General features: G+C 46.7%; 1 protein-coding gene across 7 annotated transcripts in view; it reads right to left on the minus strand.

The window, feature by feature from the left end:
- Positions 1-17,500, minus strand: part of Fak (protein tyrosine kinase 2 Fak) — a 60,959-nt gene that overhangs the window by 7,420 nt on the left and 36,039 nt on the right. For 5 of the 7 annotated variants that reach the window (XM_025302840.1, XM_025302838.1, XM_025302837.1 and 2 more), the window contains 15 exons: positions 5,444-5,580; positions 4,568-4,743; positions 4,338-4,469; positions 4,048-4,197; positions 3,697-3,885; positions 3,452-3,532; positions 3,135-3,357; positions 2,790-2,825; positions 2,553-2,684; positions 2,223-2,396; positions 1,759-1,978; positions 1,491-1,681; positions 1,203-1,407; positions 999-1,078; positions 1-90 (listed from right to left, as the gene is read on the minus strand). The exon at positions 1-90 is cut by the window's left edge and continues 2,153 nt beyond it. In XM_025302840.1, the coding sequence (XP_025158625.1) occupies positions 1-90; positions 999-1,078; positions 1,203-1,407; positions 1,491-1,681; positions 1,759-1,978; positions 2,223-2,396; positions 2,553-2,684; positions 2,790-2,825; positions 3,135-3,357; positions 3,452-3,532; positions 3,697-3,885; positions 4,048-4,197; positions 4,338-4,469; positions 4,568-4,743; positions 5,444-5,570 (2,206 nt within the window). In that variant the 5' untranslated portion in view covers positions 5,571-5,580. Of the gene's footprint in view, positions 91-998; positions 1,079-1,202; positions 1,408-1,490; positions 1,682-1,758; positions 1,979-2,222; positions 2,397-2,552; positions 2,685-2,789; positions 2,826-3,134; positions 3,358-3,451; positions 3,533-3,696; positions 3,886-4,047; positions 4,198-4,337; positions 4,470-4,567; positions 4,744-5,443; positions 5,581-12,203; positions 13,052-17,500 lie in introns of those variants that run through there. The other 2 variants (XM_025302834.1, XM_025302835.1) reach the window with 2 other exon arrangements.

A 17,500-nucleotide genomic window follows, 5' to 3' on the forward strand; every position in this document is an offset into this window, starting at 1 on the left:
ACGTGGACGGCGCCGCGGCAGTTAGCTGAGATTGTTCCGTCGTGTTCTGCGGTTGCCGGGAGGGTTTCGGCGGCGGCACATCATCAGCACCTGCGTGACAGATCGGTTTACCTTGTAAGTACAATTGGCATCATATCGTATCGGCTGATCAGCTCGTCGCGTTATGTTACAACAGGTTACCGTAATCGTTTAACCGTGAGCTTAAACTGTAAGAGGATTATCAGGATCAAACGATTAGCATGTTGCTCTGGAAGAAGCTCTGGATGAAATTGACCATGAGCACAAATAACTAGGGTTCGACTGCTTAAAACCCTAGTAGTTGTACTTTGGACACTTTTATCATTGTAGATAAAAAGTAGAGCTATATACATATATATGCATATGTGTGTGTATATATATATATATATATAGTGCTTACCAAAAGTTCCGGGCCACCTAAATAATTTTTGAATGGTTTGAAATGTAGAATTGAAATTTATAGGGATATAATGGGATCACAAAGTCTATTATTTAACCACAAAAACACCCACCTCCATACCCCCGGGGGACGGGAGGAAGGGGGAGCCAAAAAATCTTAAATGGCATGTGGGGTTGAGTGAAAGCTCGTTCGAAAGGGCTTTGCGAGACGAAAACAACGCGAGGTCGTCGAGGTCTGTACGATTTTTTTCACAGAGTTATGATCATTTGAACATTTCTATTGAGATATTGCGATAGCGAGGGACGACAATAGAAGAAAGATAAGGCCTCACGCGAGCACGCGCCTCCCTGAGTGTGTGTGTGTGTGTGTGTGTGTGTGTGATTTAATTTAGAAGAGCTGCGGGAAATATATATATATATATATAATACACGCGCGCGCACGTGTGTATGTGTGTTTGTCTCTCTCCCGATTAATTTTTGAGTTCAAGTTCACGACTTACATGTTCAAGACGGTTACGCGCGAAAGCTTTCGACGTCAAATACATTGACCGTACCGTAAATTAATTTACTCCTCTACGTACCCCAAGACATGGCCTGTACTCTCCGGTTCTCGCGTCGCATTGTCTCCTGCTGCTGGTGCTTTTCCTCTAACAAAATCTCACTGTAATATGCAATATGTAATGTATAGTAACGGTAAAGTATGCGATGTGTATTTGATAGTTTGAGAGAGGTATCCGATCTTGGCGATCGGAGCCCACACGAAGAATTAATTGATCAAGACTCACTGTAAAGTTTCCCTGATCTCCTTGAATGTTGGTCTCTTGCTGGGCTCGTAACTCCAGCACTGAGACATCAGGGAATATAATCTCGGTGGGCAGTGATTAGGGAGCGCGAGTCTCTCCCCGTTTTCCAGCTTGCGGATCACTTCGTTATTTTTCACTCCTTGGAATGGTTTTACGCCCAACATTAGAATCTCCCACATACACACGCCTGAAATGAGGATCATGGGTCGTGTCAACGCGACAGAATAAAGTCAACGCTCGTCAAGTCAATCGATTTCAGTGATAACTAACCGAACATCCAAACGTCGGACGAAGTCGTGAATCTTCGAAAGTTTATACTCTCCGGTGCCATCCATTTGATTGGCAGTTTGCATTTGCTGGCGGTGTAGTAACTCTGATCTTCTACCCATCTACTGAGGCCGAAATCCGCCAGCTTGACGCAACTATGCGACGAGACCAGCACGTTTCTCGCAGCGATATCTCTGCGATGAGATTGCGGATATTAGGCTGCGACGTTCGACTACGAATTTACAAGCGATGTCACATCGGTCGCGAGTACCTGTGCACAAACTTCTTGCTCTCGAGGTATGACAGGGCGGTGCTTAGTTGGAAGGTGTACAATAGAAGCGTAGCGAGATCCAGACGATGTTTGTTGGACTGCAGATAAGCGCGCATTTCTCCGAGTCGAGCCAGTTCCATCACGAGCCAAATTGGCGGCCCCTCGGAGCAGACTCCGATTAATCGGATGATGTGCGGATGCTCGAACTGCTGCATGATGTCTGAAATTGCATTATTACTCCAAATAACTAGCCATCGGAAACACACACACACACACACACACACACACACATACACACACACACACACACACACACAAACACACACACACACACACACCCACCCACCCACCCACCCACACACACACAAACGTGGTAATGTCCCTCCGCCGTTTTCACTTATACTTATACTTATACTTACACTTATACTTAGCACACTGACAAAAATAATCTGTAATTAGCTTACAAGCTTCCTCGAGAAACTTGTCGGCCGTGGCGTCGACCTTGCAGGTCTTCACGGCGACGGCGATAGTTTGGCCATCTCTCCCCTTGTACGAGCCCTTGTGAACGTTACCAAATTGACCCTCCCCTATGATTTCACCTAATTCCACCTGATTTCGTATTATCTCGTAGTCCCGAGCTGCAAGGAAAATCGATGATGGACTTAAACTTATTCTCATTATGTACATAAATGAAGTAAATGAAGTAAATGAAGCAGCAACAACGGTACATTATGAAGAAAGAACGTTTGTGTAAGGTGAGCGAACGCTCAAGACTACTGCTTAGCTGTACTCACTGGCTGGCGTCGAATAATCCCCTTCCTCGTCGACAATTTCTGCATAATCTTCCGACAAGATGGTCCCAGTCTTACCGGCGTTCTTCTCGGGACTGCTGGCACCATCTTGTCTGTATTTTGGCGCTTTCGCGTCTGTAATGAAAAGAATCACAATTTCAGACGAGCATTGCTTAAAATCATATCATATACGCAAAGTATCTAAAGTCAGAAAACGATGACACTCCTCATTTCTATTACCTTTGCACGGACAGGGATAATTCTTCCACGACCCAGCTTGCAAGCACAAAATGCAGAATCGCGTGAAGAAGTTGGAGCTCAATAAGAGCCAAGAAACTTGGTTTATTTTAATCAATCAAGTTTGTCAAATAATAAATATACTAGATATAATATAACAAAATATATACTAGATATAATAAAGAACAAATAACAACGAGAAGTATACTCGGTACAACTGTATGAATAATATGAATAATGCGACTGGTACGACGGTACGACTGTGGTTGGTGTGTTGAAGAGCATAGCATTGAAAAGGTTATTACGAAGGGAGATGACGTAACAATAACGATGACGATTTCGTCTTACCTTTCCTATTCCACAGCGAAGTGTTATTGCCAGTGACCAGTCTGCAATATCCGTCAATCAAATCCGCGAGACTCTCCGCCTGGTCCAGACTGGAACAAGTGATGCTGAGAATCTCCGCGGCCCCGGCGACTTTCAATTTAATACACGCCTTCGCGTGGTCCTTGCAATCCGCGACTAACGTCTGAATAGATTGTATATGCGAGAATTCCGCCATTCTGGTCGGCTGTAACAGAGTTTCGTTTCCGTTTCGAGAAACTGTACGGCCGCGAGAGAATCGGCACGGAGAGGACACACGCATGTGCGATTGGTGAACGTACCACTGGCCCACCTCCATGAGTTATGTAAGATATGCCCAGGTCCGGTCCGATGACTAGCTCCACGGGTACTGACCAACTTGACTGGAGGTTTACAGGATAAAAGTTACAAGTGGGACGTCGTGTAATAAATACGAGAGTCGAGAGTAAAATATAAAATGGGCATATTAATGCCCTCATTTCTCGCATTTATCATCCAAAGTATCCGAAGGAATACGCACGCAAGATTTGTATGCATTATCGCTTACCCCTAAGGCGCATATGAACCTTTCCTGATCGAATCGATAATGCGAGCGCAGCAGGTCGAAGAATTTGAACATACATTCGGGCTCGGATAACGCCGCAACTTTCTTAAAATGTTGCTGTATCAATTTTCGGAGCGCTTTCGGTTTCATGCCGTTTAACACGGAGCGCGGTAGAAATTTGTGCAGGCCGATCTGTAGAGAGAGAAAAAAGAAAGATGCATCCTCTCTTCCGACATATTCATATTTCATCCGTCTCGCCTCACTCGCGCGTATTGCGACAAAAGGTACGGGGCGAGGTGCAGAGATGCGCAGCTCGCGTCGTTGTTCAAGCAAATCCTATAACTATTATTCTACCTCGCGCTCCAGGTATTCCAAATTGCTCTTTTTGTCAAGTGCAATTTGCTGCATATCCTTGAAGAACTTGCGAATCTCCAAGCAGCACAGCTGAACCGCGACATCTTGATCCAGAGCGGCGTGATTCGCACACAGGTAGTCGTTTCGTACCTGCGAAAGGAAAACGCGAACGCGCGAAAATTTATATAATTTATCACGTCGTGAGCGACTCGCGCGAGCGTGCTCACCACACAGATGTATCTCCTCGTTCGTGGCTACGAGATCGTCGACTGATATATACGTTATCGTACCTGATCGTAGTAGTAGTGAAACGTGACCTTGTCCTTCTCGTAAAGATCGTTGAGGTTTTGCGGCAGGTAACGCACTCGGAGTTCGTATCTCCATTCACTATGAGGATGTTTCCGTTCGTATTTTTCCTGCACCTAAATCCACACACGCACACACACACACACGTGAAAATTGCGTCGAGAAATACGCGTCGGATACATCGGATACGGTTACATAACAAATTGAGCCACACCTGATACATCGTTGTATCCTGATGCAACCAATAACTCTCCCCGGATCCGGGATGGTGAAGCCTCATCGCGTACAGATTCTGGTAGTGTCTGGCACCGACAGCTAGTCGACTGGTGACCAGAGAGATGATACCTCCAACATCGATCGCATCGATGAATTTGACGACGTTGAAGCCACCTGAATTACGACACGCGGAACCGGGTAACCGATGCGATTCCAGATGATATTTGCATTTGTATGTCATGTTCAACGTAAGTCTCTATAGATTAGATTTTTTCGTCTAATCGATATTTACAACAAAGACTAGTTAAACGGAATAAAATACGAAAATTGTATACGCATTCTTCTAACACGGAAAAAATATACCATATATATGCGTATATGTATATTTTTTTTTATTTAATTTAAAATTTCTTAAATTTGTTTTCATCTCGTCGACACAATCTACGAAAATCTACGAAATCTATGAATCTACGAAAAAGCAAACAAGTCGCGAGAGGGAAAGGAAGGGAGGGGGAGGGAGGGAGGGAGGGAGGGAGGGAGGGAGGGAGGGAGGGAGGGAGGGAGGGAGGGAGGGAGGGAGGGAGAGAGAGAGAGAGAGAGAGAGAGAGAGAGAGAGAGAGAGAGAGAGAGAGAGAGAGAGAGAGAAAAGGTGTGAAGAAAGATACATCATAAATGGTAGAAGCAAAATAAAGTACGGATTATAATACGGATACTAATACCGAGGTGAGGCTTACGTCGTTCTCTAAAATGACGAATGAGAAACAAGCGGTCGCGCTGTGTGACTTCTCTCATATCTTCATTCGATACATCATCGTGCAAGCGTGCAAAATAGGCTCTTTGACACAGCCTCATTTCGTAGCAAGACTCAACTCACCGTTGGGAAGATGAACCTTTAAGGTCGCCTTATCCATGGGGGTGGGTGAACCATGCGGCGGTGTATTCCTACCGCCGCCGCTACTCTGGACACCGCCTCCACCTCCATCTCCTGTTCCAGTGCTCATTCCCTCATGGCTGAACAACCGAGAAAAGAACACAACTGGCTTAGCGCGGACGATACGTTGCGAATCATGTCGCGTCGTCATCATATTATATTTTGCAAATTTGCTCGTCGTCGCGCACGAGCGTGAAATCGCACACATCGGTGAAAATTAAGTTGTTGCTGTTGCTGTTGATTATTAAAGCCTTATCGAATACTACTTGTACTATCGTGAGGTATGTCCAGCATTATCGGGGAGCGGAATCGTTTGACATGTCGCAAGATGAAATTGCATGCTCTTCGGCCCTCCTTAAAAAAATTGCTCTCTCAAATGCGACATGAAAAGAGCGAATGTTGGGTACTCTTGATATAATTTCATAAACTCGCTGAAAATTCTGAAGGCGTTGTTGCCGCCTCCTTCCCTCCAGTCATCTGATCCCATACGGCATATGGTCGAGTGTGAACACGAGAAGCAGATCACCCTGCGAAATGGACCGGTGGTCCTCTACAGCTGATGTACCTTCAAAGCTGGAAGTTGAAAGCTTCCAATGCTTAATTAAAAAGTTGTCAGCAATGTCGGAGAAACGATTGACGAGTAGAGAGCGGATAATGCTTCGATTGATATTCTTCCGGAGTCGGATCGGTCCGGCCTCTCTTCAAACCGCACAGATTGGCGCCCATGACGCCAATTAACAATCTTCGACACAACGGACACATCGATAGAGATTATTTTAATTTCTATCAACTCCAAAGTAGTCTCGATCGCACAGACTCCGATCGCAGTTGCTTTCTGAGTGTTCTCAATGAGTGTTCCGCAAGAGCCAATAGAAGGATTTCCGAAGAAGATTGCTGCGACAGCTCCGCAGTGCAGTCGCACTGGCCATTCAGAGAGATGGGAAAGTCTTTGGTGTTTGAAACACCCCGTTAATGGAAGCTACGTGCATTGGCACTTGCAGTGGAGGACAATCGTATCGTTGAATATCTAGCTATACGGAAAAAGTCCGACGTCCTGACGTTACCGCTACTGTGTGACTGTCAGGCAATTATTGTTCATGTTTCAAATTACAACAGTTACAGGTACGAGCAACAGTCCCATTGCATGACATCACCAACTGATACACCAACGCTGACGCTAATATGCAGCTAACGCGGCTAATAGTGCAAACGTGCGTGCACTGGAGTGTCATGAGAAAACACGACACTGACAAAACGCACCGTCAAATACGGCCACAAGGAAAAAATCACCAAAATCCACACATATAATAATTGTTCAGGAGTAAAAGAGTTGTGAGTGCGGTTAATGGACCCAAACGCGACGTAAGTACGCTCAAGTCACTAAGAAAAAGAGTCGATTGAGCATGTTAGAGGGTCTAACGGCACTTGTGCAATTTGGTACAACACGCGTGTGAATACAGTGGAGTGTTGTGTGTGTGTCGCGAACGGCAGACTGAAGCAGACGAAACAAGTCGCGAAAGCACGCGTTCGACGTCAATTACTCTCATTAGAGACGAAATTTTTCACTGATCTCGATTGTCTCTCGTGAGAGAGAGAGAGAGAGAGAGAGAGAGAGAGAGACTTTTCTCTCTCTCTCTCTCTCTCCAACACCGCTCGCTCGCGAAAAAGCTCGATTCGAACTCGTATTTTCGTGATTTCTTCCGCTCCGATGTAGCGACTTCGCCTAAATAACCTCCTAAAAAGAAAGTTGAAAAAACATAAGTTAAAAGTCATTTAGATAATCGAGAGAACAGGGTTTCAAGATAGAATCTGAGTCATCGATATCTCGAATGGAAAGAAGCCCATGTATAATCGGGACGGCATATTATATAATACAGATTATATAATATAAAACTGACTGTCGCGCACTGTGGCGAAGAGAGCGAAAAGTCGCGCGTAATAATTTCTGCGGCGATCCGAAAATCGCAACAACTGCGAAGTGATTCGCGTCGAGACGACCGTCGATGCCGCGGCGCCGCATTCGGTTTCTGAACGATTCTTCGTCTCTCTCACCCTGAACGACTGAATTCGTGTTTCGATTCGCCGAGCACGTGCGTTTGTGTCCATCTCTCTCGCGGCCGCGACAAATGCGATCTCGACAAATGTCATCTCCACCAACGATGGAACTGTCGCAAGAAATTGCAAACGAAGAAGTCGCAAATGAGATGAGAAGCGATAATGCATCCCGCGACGCGGGAAGTCGCGAGACGAATCATCTCTCGCGCGGCTGAGACCCCGTCGTTGTCGAATCGCGCAAACAGGTGAAGTCACAACGGCGGCGCCGCGACCAGCCGGCGAATCAATGATTGTCGTCAAACTGTGCCCGCGCCTCTTGAATTGGTGAATAAGAACGAGACAATTGTCGTGATGATGTCACCGAGGCGCGCCTCGACCCAACGGTCAGCCTCGGAACGTTATTGTCTCCGGCGACGAGAGCGATCGTCGTTCGGAAAGGACGGATGATTAGGGTCTTCTCTGCAAACCGGTTTTTTTTTCGTGACGTCCGTTGACGCGAACGTTGAACGGTTGTTTAATCAAAGCTCTCGTTATTCGTCACTGGCGGTCGTTTCCGCTAAACTCTCTAAGCTCTCATCATCGAGTCAAGTTCGAAACTGAGAGAGAGAGAGAGAGAGAGAGAGAGAGAGAGAGAGAGAGAGAGAGAGAGAGAGAGAGAGAGAGAGAGAAAAGCTAATCCGAAAGAGCTCATTAACATGTCGCGAAGAAAAATGTCGACGTGGACGCGTAAACTCGACGCGATTGAGCAGCATCCCACCACTCGCGCGAGATTTATCGCTGCAACATTTTAAATGCTGCTGTCCCGCGTGTACAGGTAATGCGGCCGGTGGCCGCTATGGTAATCCGGACCTCTGTACGGCGAGCTTTCCGGAAAGTATAACTCGCGCCTCCTGATTCTCACGAAGAGCCTGGATTCAAGACCTCGAGAGTCCCAGCCTTTAACGGTGCAGCTTTCAAGCTGAACGCTGTGAACCGGCATTCGGGCATTCGGGCATTCGGAATATGCGCCCGTGCCTGCGTGCGCAACCTACATCTTCTAAATATTGGTCCGTCGCGCTAAGCAACCCTTGTTCGACGTATGCTTCTATGCGAGAAAATATTTACATATTCACATATGTTATACCTTCGTGAGAAGATGAGATGAAATGTCCGCGTAACTCTTCAGCTCCCAGAGTCATGAAAGTTTTACGAATATTAATTAGCTGTCAATCGCTGAGTGTGGTTCGACATTTTTCAGTAGCGAATCTCATCTATACACAACATACAATGTCCAAATTCTCCTTGAAGTGAAATCTCATTCAAAAGAGTGACAATTTTCACTCGAGGCGATCAGTCGAAAATACCACAACACTCGGCGATCACAAGCGCGAATGTCATCAAATTTGTCATCAAATCGTCAAAAATCATTTTGTTTCAGAGACGGTGAAGTGCAGACGAGTTCAACTCTTTGAGTAAAAGAATCTATTCTACACGAGCGAAAAATCACTTTCGACTTTGAATAACTCGGCTCTCGCCGTGTTCTTCGAGTAGAGTTTTTCACTCCACCCGAAGCAGTCGCCTAGATACCATTTAAAATCCATTTAAAATGGATTCGAAACCGAAACGACTGACAGTCGAACCTTCTTCTGACTGACCTAACATTAAATGTTTTCAAATCATTGACACGTATACGCGGTACCGATATAATAATATGCGTTTTGTTACATACTCAAGTAACATACGAGCACTCAAGCATATTCTTACTCGCTTATTTGGCCGTCCGTTTTCGGACACCGGATGTCGCCAGGTAATAGTACAATGATTCCGCACATCACTTGTGTACTTTGTATTTGTGTACTTTGTGACAAACAGCGAAATAATCTCCGGGGGTCGGAAGTTTCCCTCGTGATGAGACTCGCGATATAGTTTTACTTTCGAGGTGATCGAGACACCACGGAGCGTTACGACGTGGAGTGTGTTTGCATTGCAGCTATTAATGCAAATGTATATTACGAGCGACGTCCGGCTGAGGAATGCCGTCGGTCAGGGACGAAGCGCTCGCACTGAGAACCACCGGGACGCCACCGGTCGATCAGCAGGCGACGAATTCATATTCCCTGCGCAGGAGCGCAGGAGTCGATTTGCCTCGAAAAATTGTGTCGCCGTGTCAAGTTAAAAATTTCTAATTGACGAGAATCAGTAAAGCTTCTCTTTTTCTTTCTTCTCACTACAAGTGTGTCGAGACTGCGCAAAAGAAAAAATTAAGATCACACGTTTGTCACGCCTTGTTGTTGACGTGTTCGTGCGACGTCACGAAAAAAAGGAAACAAAAATAAAGATGTTCGTATTTCGATTTCTACAGAGAGATCTTCCACGTGATTTGCTTTGCCGTCACCGCTCATTGCTGGATGGGCAAAGTCTGGTGGTGCGCTACAAAATCAGCAGACACGAATTCATATATGATTTGCGCGCAGCGCGGATCGGACTTGAATGTCGCCGTCATGGGTTTACGCGTTATCTCGTTTATGCCCGGATTTCGATACTAGTCGCGGACTTCCCATAAAAAGTCAACGAGTCAACTCCATCCTGCCGCTGCCGATATCCGATTTATGCACGCACCGCGCGAAAGTTCATCTGGTTCTTCGTGTAATGTTACACCTATCCGCGAGTTACGAGTGCGCCGTAATCCGACACGGTGCGCGTCCGTAAATCATCATCGCGGATCGCAATTACGCGGATAAAAATATAGGAATACGGGAGGCAGCCCGCGGGAGGGTATCATTGTACGTTACGTATAAAGAGGTCAGAGCTCGCCACGCTTCAACGGAATTAACGTTATTGTTGCGTAACCCCCGCCCCCCCCCTCCTTCTTCCTATATCCCCCCCCGCCCGCCCCATTGTAGCGCGACAGGATTTCGCGAGGAAATCAAGGAAATCGTAATGTTAAAAAAGAGAAAGCACAAAAAAAAGGGATCGAGAAGGAAAGAGAGTCTTCAATGTTCATCCTTTTATGTTTATTATTAATCTTCAATGTTTATTCATTCGCGCTGGTCCGTTTTCGCCGAATTCCGCCTGAATTCGCAAGAATAATCGTGAACAGCGCCGCTCAATGCAAACACAAACTGCGCAGCATGAGATAAAAGCGCGACGTAGTTTGCAATTACAAGCTGCGAATTGCAACATGTGTGTAACGGGGGAACTTGTTTGTTTACAATCTCGCGAAGAAGGCGGCAGCGACGGCGGCGGCGACGGTGGCGACGACATTTATAGAAAGGACATGCGCGGTATAATATTATAATTTACGCGAGAAAAGGACGCGTGCGACCGGCTAGCTAACGAGTTGCACAAGTATAAATAACCACTTGCGCGATGTGTCGATAATCGATACGATCGACTCGCAGAGTTGCTAAATAATTGAATAAAACCAGAAGCCGATGCGGCTCTTCGCTTAGTTTGGTTCCTCCAATAAAAAGGCTGGTTTCGCACTGTCCGTCCACTCCTCTCTATGCAGACAGGTAAGACCCCGTAAAGTCCTATGTTAAATTTTCTTCGGATAGGAATGCCTGAGATATATGACGGTGACGGATACTGCTGTGCGCATCGAAGAATCGTTCGAGCAGCAGCAGGATCCTACTACCTCCAGTTGTCGTCACCCTAGCACTTTATATTAATTTTAATTTCTGTTACTCACGCTCAATGCTTCTAATTGATATCTGTACGATAATCGCATGTACGCGTAACTCGTTCAGAATGAACATGACGTTCGCCTCCTATGACTTTTATGAGGTCTAAATGAGTTGTCAATACAGACGGAGAGAATGCGAAGGACAGGTCGACAACGAGAATTTTCCGTGTAACAAGGGGTCGCATCGGCAACCCCGGCCCTGACCTGTCCGGCACCTCTATCATGTCATACCTGCAACTTACTCGCCCACGTAGCTTACCTTTCACTGTTGCACTTTCTCTATTGCACTTTTGCATCGTCAGACAAATAGCATCCGCGCGCGAAAGATCACGCGTAGAAAATGTGATCGATTTTCATTCGACGTTCATTACTTGTTGAAAATTCATTGAAGACTTTTATTTAATTACGGTGAATAAATGCATCAGAGATTTCAATCCACTGTTCGTATATTTTGTTGACATTTTGTACGAAAAAAGAGATCGACTAAGAGCTAAATTTAATCTTTTTGTTACAATTATATTGCAATTTTACAAATTAGGGAAGTCATTTTCGTAATATAATAAATGCAACTGTAATGGCTGGTAGTGAGTGAATGAGAGAGATAGAGAGGGGGGGAGAGAGAGAGGGAGAGAGAAAGGGAGGGAGGGAGAGAGGGAGGGAGGGAGAGAGAGAGAGAGAGAGAGAGAGATATGTGTGACACAACTTTTTATATATATATATATATTCCTATTATTCTTCTGTTAGAACAATCATCGAAAGTAGCTAGAATCTGACCGAGATTTCAATCATTTCTTCGTCTCTCTGTCTCTCTCTCTCTCTCTCTCTCTCTCTCTCTCTCTCTCTCTGTCTCAGAACGATGACGATAGAATTGCCTAGGACAATTGGTAACGGCAGTGGTAATTATAAGAAATGACAACAGGATAACCAAAAGATAAAGTGATGAGGTGACCACGAAGAGCAGAGCAGAGACCACCGCGACTTTACCTCGCGCGAGACACCTTATGAAACTTCCACGTTCCCAGCGTGTCCGGGCTGTAAGAGTCGTTGCAGCCCAGCTGGCCCAGAGAGCAAAGCAAACCCTTGCTGTCTCGTTTCCATTGTTTCTCGCACGTGCAATCCGCGTGCTTGTCCGCGCGTCTTCGGGACACATCTCGGAGACGCTTGCCGAAAGTATCGAGATTTTCAGCGCGGCAGCCAGGCCAGGAGATGCCGCTGGCTTTGCGCCCCACGAGCTCCAGCATCTTCCGTGTATCCGTACAGCACGAGTGGCTCTCGTTGGGCGAAAACAGTCGCACACTATTTCGAGTGCGCGCGCAACGATTATTGATTGTTCTTTCTCTCTTTTCTTCATTCAAGTCTGCCGATCCTTGATTCGATTCGCTAATTCTCAAAAAACATACGGTACGATCTGAGTTTTCATCTGAGTTTCACCGACGCGCACGACGCGCGTACGACGTTTCACCACACGCTTCTTCATTCACATTTTAACTGTTGTTGCACTTTTGCCAAGTTCTGTTCGATCGTACGATTCGCACCGAGGTTACCTGGCCTTTCACGCTCTATCTGTCTCGAGTCGAGAAATGTCCTCTTCGGAATGGTAACATAACGTAACAATAGAAATTGATCTATTCTTCTGAGTAACGAGAGCGTATTATTGATCCGGGTTCAGACTTTAAATGTCTCATCCCGATGAGCCAGGCCGATCTATTTGTGGTCTGTCAATTATTCTTACATTTGTCCGTAACGCGCGATTCCTTCTCGGGAGCTGTCGGGAGCTTAGTCATCATATATCCCCCCGACATGATATTCTACTCGCTGGGGCGAGTATAAAAGTCAGAGAGTATAAAAGTCAGAGAGAGAAAGAGAGAGAGAGAGAGAGAGAGAGAGAGAGAGAGAGAGAGAGAGAGAGAGAGAGAGAGAGAGAGAGAGAGAGAGAGAGAGAGAGCCAAGAGTATAATCGAAGAATTTATAACGAAAGCACAACGCTGACTGCGCGAGAAACCGAGAGAACAGATGTTACGCGCGACGATGCGCTTTACTATGCCTAAATTTTGATCACACCGTCACACGTCGCGGGGTGCGTCTACGCGCGAAAATCTAGACTAGAAGAAGGAAGAGAAAAACCAATGAGCAGGAGGAAACATGAAACATTTTCAAAGCATCATTGAGACGAATAATTCTCTGCTTTCTCTCGGATCGGAGAGAGAAGAAGTATTATAGTTTCCGATATACTTTCGCGCACAAGCAACACACGCACAGAGAACGCATCGATAATGTATACGCGGTGGAAGATCGACGCGATATTCCTCTCCTTCAATTTTTCACAGCGAACAAGCCACTCGTCGCACACTGGCAGTTTGCCGAAGCGCAACCGAGGCGCGTTGCGGATCGGACGTGACGTCAGTTCGCCGACGTGTCCAGAGAGCACTCTCAAAAATGAAATATGCATCCCCCCGGCCGCCGCGCCGCGCCGCGCGGCCCGCTTTGGCCCGCTGCCTGAATTATCGAAGGCACCCTCGGTGAGGCGCGACGTGTCGTTTTCCTCTCTTTCATTCACGGTGACGCTTATGTGCGTACACGCGTACATGCGTGCGTGCGTGCGCGCGCGCGTGCGCTCACATTCGCAGCCAAGCAGAAACTGATCGGCTCGGCCCGCCGCGCCGCGCCGCGCCGCGCCGCACGGACAGAGACACACAACCTGCCATCCATTCTCCTATCTCGACTCTCTTTTTCAGCACACAATCCCCGCGTCTCGCTTTTTCCTGCGAGTGCGTGGGACGCGCGTCTCGAGAATTCTCATGGACACTGCCGTGTCCGCGGTCGTAGACTGCTTGGGGCCGCCGAGTTTGTTCAATGCGGTAAGGCACAGCGCACAACGCAGGATGTAAACGCACCCGGCAAGCAAGCTCGCGCTTATGCGCGCGGGGATTATCAAGATCTTTCTCTTTCTCTTTCTCTCGTCAGTCGCGAATCAGTCAGTCTGTTGTCGCGTGTGCACCGCAAGCTTCCGCGCGCGCGCTCTCTCTTACTCTCATCGCCTATTATTATTAAATATTATAGTAACTCGTCGATCAAGACCTATCTTCGTACTTATCGACGTCACGAGATGTATTATGTATGTACTAGTATGTTTCTAGTTAGTTTGAGTAACCAATTCAACATTTAACCATAAATGAGGTCAAATTAACAACAACAGCAGTACATAATAGTACTAATATATTATATGTGTATTGCACGCTTGGCTCTCTCTCTCTCTCTCTCTCTCTCTCTCTCTCTCTCTCTCTCTCTCTCTCTCTCTCCACAGTTGCGTACTCGCGTGCACTCACTCTTGACAACACTCTTCACTTGGCTCGTCCGCGAGAACAGGAACCGCGAATTAATTCGCCTGTAATAGACAAAGAGCGTTTCCACACTGCGTGTGGAGTGGAGTGGATGGTCAATATCTACGACGATTGTCATCGATTTCGCCATCATGCTTGGCGAATATTGTCCGGCGCAAAGTCGTAATACGACCCCGAACATCCGAGAATGCGAGAGACCTACTAAGAGTGAAATAGTCGTCGACGTAGCTTTTCATCAATTTATTTATTTCTCTTACCTCGCCTTGCTCGCCTAAGCTTTGTCAGCGTGTCGACCGCGTCCAGTGAGGACATGACGCGTCCAGGGTGGACGCGTTGTCAAAAGTCCTGCGCGGAGCTTGATCGCGGCTTAAGCTCGTGCCAGCCTGCGTGCGAACCTGCGGCGTGTTTTCGTCGAGATGCTCTAATTCTCGCGCAGCAGAAGCAAACATCGGCCAGGCAAACCGCGGGGCGACTCATCGGCGCGGAAGTACTCACTTTTAATCACCGCTTCGCTCGCCCGCTACGTTATTCCGTCGCCGATTCGCCGTGACACATCGTTTGTCACTGTCACGTGTTTGCCGCTTGCGGCGGCACCGATTCGAGTTAATCGGGAAATTTTATAGATGCACCACACCGCGAGCGACTGCGTGCGACTTGCTTCATTCGCTAACGTTTCGTAAAGCTGTAGACATAAGTTTTCAGATAATTCATTTGGAATCTGATCGCTTTTTTCTCTCCTCCCTTTATCGTCGCACCCACGCACTTGCGTTCGCGTTTCTTCATATCGATCGAAAGTGGATGTGAGGGGGTGGAGATGAGGAACGAGAGTTTACAGAGAGAGAGAGAGAGAGAGAGAGAGTGAGAGAGAGTGAGAGAGAGAGAGAGAGAGAGAGTGAGAGTGAGAGTGAGAGAGAGAGAGAGAGAGAGAGAGAGAGAGAGAGAGAGAGAGTGAGTGAGAGAGAGAGAGAGGCTTACATTTATTTATCGCATTCGCGGCTGCTTTACATATTCTCCGTAGGAGGTAAGAGGACGAAAATACCTTCCCGTATGAGCGCAATTTAGATACGGAGCCTCGATCGGAGAGATACATTTACCTGTGGAATAATAAGTTGCGCCTCTTGGTGCGCCTTCGAGAGGCTCGCCGTGTCTGCCGATTCGCTTACATATTGACCGATTATCGGCGCAACCCTGGATACAGAGCGTATATCGAATAGCGATACATTGGGGAGACATTGCGCCGTAAGCATTTTTCCTGTCGATCGCTTATGGCGTCCCGTTGAAATCATCGGACAAGTCGAGACCTCCGCAGACAGCAGACAGCAGCCGCTGCTCCTCCGCCGCTGCTTTGTGCGTCCTTTGTGCCCCGCGCGAGTGTCTCTTTCGTTCTCTGTTTTTCTTCCGCGGAACTACGAAAATCGGAATCTCCGTGCGACAATTTTAAAGAGGATCCTCCGGCTCGACGCGGCGCATTTTTTATTCGGTTTAACGACGGAAAATCACACCGATCGGCGGGACGCGGCCGGAATATCAAAATTACGACTCGCGCCGCCGTGGAAATTAAAGATCTAAAAGAAGACGAAGAAGACCCGACATCGGGTCGCCGAAGGGAATCTTGAAATACGAGCCGTTGAGAGCATCGCGCTTAATCCTGAATTACGGCAGTTTTGCAAGATGAAGAGATACGATCGCGAAAATGCGCGGCAACGGAAACGAGAGGATTACGAACGATCCCGGATGGATCCGGGAGAAATGGCCGTTGCTGCGCGCGCACGTGTCAACAGAAGCCAATGTGACAGTTCACCGTGTATATAATATTGGCGTATAATTATTATTCTTATCTGATAGATATAATACAATTAAGATGATTATATTCTTCCGTTCAAGTCGTAACATCGTCTCATACACACACACACACACACACACACACACACACACACACACGTGTGTATGTATATATATATTTATTTATTTATATATATATATATATATACATATTCACATTGTCATAACCGCGCGATTGTCGTGCGCGTAAACTCGGTAGCAGCGGCTCGCAATCTCGTAACCATTCAATGTGTGCTTCTAATTTTATTAGAATTTATCGCAGAACCTTATCACAGAAAAGTGTGTGAAAATCGTTCTGCAACTTAGTGAGTTATAGATTTACAGCGGTTGCTGGATCGAATTAGAAAAGGCTCGATCGGATCGGAGATCAATCCTTCGAGAATAAGCAATTTACGAAGTACCGACAGCAACACACGTTTGACGTGTTGTTCACTCGTATTCGTGCTCGTCATGAATGACTCTAAATAAAAAATGGTAAAGCAACAACAGGAAATCCAACGAAATGACTCGATTTTACTTTTAATTGACTGAGAGGCGATCGAATATACAGATAGACGATGTGCTGCCACAAGATCAATCGCAACGAGCTGTTTCGATCGAGCGATACAATGTAAAAACAATACTTGGTTAGAGCGAAGCGCAGTCCGGCTAAAGCGAAAGATACACAGGGCCATTATCTCCTTTGACTTGTCATTGTCTTGACTTGTGTCATTATGCAAACGCTACCTAACGCTACGAGAACAATCGTTCGAGGCGCAACGCGACGGAGACACCGCTGTAGGTGTTATCGCATTCGAAATTCGAGCTATCGGATTTTCGCGTCATATCCTGTTTACGATTATTCGTATCTCGTCAAATCATTTTGTTACGGCCTCGTTATACGTTCATTTTATCGCTCGTACTTCTTCAGCGTATGCAGCGCGACAACAAGTCTGGCGTGTATTCGATAAAACGACTGAGCGCACTCACTATTCCCGCAGATGGTATTCGAGCGTGTCGCACGACTCGCGCGCACCATGAAATCACTCGAGCGTGTGTGACAATGTAGATTAGACAATCCCGACGATGAAAGAGACGACGGAATTCGCTCACGTTGGG

Source organism: Harpegnathos saltator, unplaced genomic scaffold, assembly GCF_003227715.2.
Source record: "Harpegnathos saltator strain DR-91 unplaced genomic scaffold, Hsal_v8.6 scaffold515, whole genome shotgun sequence".
NCBI classification, from domain to species: Eukaryota; Metazoa; Arthropoda; class Insecta; order Hymenoptera; family Formicidae; genus Harpegnathos; species Harpegnathos saltator.